We start from the raw sequence: 3,551 nt of genomic DNA, 5'->3' as shown, positions 1-3,551 counted from the left end.
AACAGGTGGCCGCTGCGCCGAGCTCCGCGCTTCACCGCGGCGTATCTTCGCTGCAGACTGAAGGCCTGTTCACATCTGACCGAAAATCCGGCGAGCGAAGCGGATTGGGCCGCTTTTGACGCCGACCGGGGCGGAAAGCGGCGCGGCGAGGGCGACCGGTCCAGACCGATTTTCGAGCCGCCGGAAAAAAAAATCCGCGGCGACAGAAATGGCGGCGCCCTTGGAAGCAGGACCCTTGTTGTTGCTGCCTCTTTCAGTGCGCCTACTGGCCATAAATGGGGCAGCAGTCTTTCGCTTCATCTCACCTCGCCTATAAGAAAACGCAGGAGGGATAAATTTGCTTTATTTTTGTTTGTTAATTATCTCTTCTTCGGATATGTCAATTCTCTCTTCTAGTCAGTTCCCAGTGACACCAGCCGACCTGGGTGGCTCGTCTCACGGCGAGGAGCTGGATGTCCGGTTCTAAGCTGAGCAATGCAGCAAAAGAGCGGCTTCCTCCTCTCTTGCCAGATAAATCTGTTACCCTGCAGCGACACTTGTCGCCAGCGCAAGCCATGTGCCGTAGACGACGAGGCAGTTTACACAAGACGCCACGTGTGGGAGAAAGCGCAGGGACCAGCTTGATTAATTCATTGAAAACTTTATTGAAAGAATGGCAATTACAGGAGATTTGGGTGGTCCGCCTATTGCGGCAGCCCACTGGCCTTCGCCGCAGCGTGGGACCTGCGAACCAGTCCTCGCTGCTCGTCGTGGTCCTCGCTGTGCAGAATGGCCTGCCGCTGCTCCAAATTGGTATTCGGAAGTCTGTCTATGGCAGGATTGAATTCGCATGCCCTGGCCATGTGAAAAGCTGTAAGTATTTCTCCGCTGTGGTTTGTAGAGTGAGGGATACCACTGGTGGAGCTTAAGTGGAGGGACCAGCTTAATTGCCCCTCCTTTTGGACATACGTACACAATGCGTGACCTCACCGAATACAAACAGAAAGCACGGCGGCCATCGTTCACGCTGCACTTGGATCCACATTTGTCACTGATGGCAGGTCTCTCGGTTTATAAAACGAGCTGAGCCGAAAACAAATTGTCACCGGAGAGGCCTGGCCGCGTAAACTATACAAATCAGGCTGCCGCTCAAAATAGCCAAGATAGGTGATACGGGGGTTGGGTGGTGTAACATTACGTTGGTGAAGGCGCTGCTTAAAAAAGTGTGGTTCCTGAGGTAAGAGAATGGCGTACTAACTCTGTCGCTACTCGTCGGACACCTCCACTGTGCTGTAAGGAGAAGGGAAGAACTTGAGAGTGAAAGAAGAAAGAGGCGCCGTAGTGGAGGCTGCGGAAAAGTTACGGAGCGCGCTTGACTACTGACGTCCTGTGAATGCGAAATCATGCACGCGGGATGCTCCAAGGCGGCAGTGGTTTAGTAGTTGAGAGCCCGATTTGCAATCTTTTGAGTAGGCTGAATTAGATACCATTTTACAATATAAGTACGCTGTTGACTGAAAGAGTGCCTGCAGCGCGAGACACTGACTCACGCATGTACAGTCTTTGTAAAAAGTTTGGAGCCCAGGGGGTCTGCTTCTGAAGCGCACTGTCTGGTTCGTAATGCATCTCCAGCGCTCCAAATTTTCTGAAGGTAAGAGGACTTTTCGTCCTGCCTCCTCCAATGGATAGGACTTCCACGAATGATACAGGAGTCCCACTGCGAGGCTTAGAAGCAAACCCCCTGGGCTCTAAACTTTTGACAAAGACTGTACACAAGCAAAGGAGAAAAAATAATGCTGAGTAGTTATGCATGGTTGGTTTCCTACTTTCCTTCGCCATCCTTGTTTCCCATTTTGAGTACGGCACAGAACACAACATTACGTCAGCATTATCGGTGTTAACTAGCATTAGCCTAGCGGCCAACACAACCTCCCGTCCTGCGCTTGCTGCAGCTCTGTGCTATCCTTATACATAGCGAAAACGAGCACGACGGTCGCTAGCTGGCAGAAGTTTTGCATAAGGTATATGGACGTGCTGGATCAATAGGAGCGGCATTAAAATAGGCGGAAAGAAACTATTTGTCGCGTGCGTTTTTTGAAGCCCTGAGGAAAGAGGAAGTGAAAGTGCAGAAGAAGAAAAAGAAAGATTCCAGTGCATGGAGACATGTTGCTTCCACTGCGCAGCGCAATCTTCATTACGGTGGGGCTTCACGTAGCCTTGTGCTATTCAGACCTGTTCACTTCCACGCAGGACATGCAAGAGTCCATCGACACCGAAAACACTTCGCTTGAGGACGGCCGATTCTTTCTCCTTCTGCAAGAGCACCACCTGTACGAGGCAGAGGATCTCCATGAAAAGCTCCAGGCCATTGTGCGGCGACGATATGGGCCCGAGGTCTTGGGAACATTCCTTTGCATCAGCCGCCTTGCAACCTTCGCCATGTACTCTTCGGTCTGGAAGCAACATCCCGCCTTAAGACGCCTTCGCGCGGCTTTCAGCTCGCCTTCCTTGCGGAAGTGGTGGCCTGCGAACAGTGACGTCACCGGAGCGGCCGCCGGGATTTGCAAGCTCCAGCAGGTCTACGACATACCGGCGACAAAGATGGCGGCCATGAAGTCTCGTCTGCTACCCGCCGCTTCGCCCGAAGACCTCAAGGAAGTGGCAAGGGGTTGCTCCACGGTGGCTCCGTTCGGAAACACGTCAGCCTGGTCCCGTGCTGCACAGATAGCTTCCATTCTCGACAGCGGCAGATCCCGTAAACTGCAGCTGGGTCTTCGCTGGCTGCAGGACAACGACAAGCGGTGGCCGCTGCTGCGAAGGTCGAGAAGGTCTAAGCGGCCGCTTCACTACCCTGCACCGCCGGAGTCTGACGTTGGTGAATATAAGTCCGTGTGCGTTCAGGGGGGAGATCTGAGGCCATCTGACGGACGATTGTTCTGCACAATGTCTACGAACTACGGAGACCCCCGTCTGATCCTGCAGCCGCACAAGATCGAAGTGCTGTCGTTGCAACCACGCATCGTATTCTTTCCAGGCTTTCTCACTTCGGCGGAAGCGAATTACATCCGAGCTGCAGCGCGCGAGGGATTCACACGGGCCGGCATCTACTCACCCACGAATGCGGCGGGTTATCCCAGTTGGAAACGTATCGGCAAGGTGAGGGCGCTTTTGTGTGCTGGGAATTGAACTGAGCGTGGTAACTTGGGTTGTAACTCTATATTGTAACTGGCATATAGCAATACTTTAATTCTTTGTCGTGATGGACGGACGGAATGGGTAAAAGATAGGAGTGTGCCCTTTCAAACGGGGTGATGGCAGTTGCCACAATGCTCGGCCCTTTTTTTCTTAACTGCAGAGCCACCTAGCCACTGCATGTGCAGTAGTAGTATGGTAACAAAATTCACTATTGTCGTGAGAGCGTCTTCGACGGCATTCAGCTGCCGACAATAAGGACGCCGAATAAAATCGCAGCTTTGGCGGTGTTGTTCTGATAGAGGTGAAGCAAAACACGCCCGTGCGCTGTGCGAGGCCAGTGCACACCCGGTCTATCCCTACTTTGTTTACTGTCCTCT

At 52.8% G+C, this 3,551-nt stretch overlaps 1 protein-coding gene across 1 annotated transcript in view; it reads left to right on the top strand.

Annotated features, from left to right (window-relative positions):
• The first annotated feature begins 2,142 nt into the window (after positions 1-2,142).
• The window catches only part of LOC149345561 (prolyl 4-hydroxylase subunit alpha-2-like), a 28,845-nt gene continuing 27,436 nt past the window's right edge, over positions 2,143-3,551 (top strand). The window contains exon 1 of the mRNA XM_089586116.1: positions 2,143-3,135. Within this exon, the coding sequence (XP_089442242.1) occupies positions 2,143-3,135 (993 nt within the window). The remainder of the gene's footprint in view (positions 3,136-3,551) is intronic.

This window comes from Amblyomma mixtum, chromosome 4 (assembly GCF_055824585.1).
Source record: "Amblyomma mixtum isolate Tamu chromosome 4, ASM5582458v1, whole genome shotgun sequence".
NCBI classification, from domain to species: Eukaryota; Metazoa; Arthropoda; class Arachnida; order Ixodida; family Ixodidae; genus Amblyomma; species Amblyomma mixtum.
Note: the sequence above shows the minus strand (reverse complement) of the source record. Positions and strands in the feature narration are given on the sequence as shown.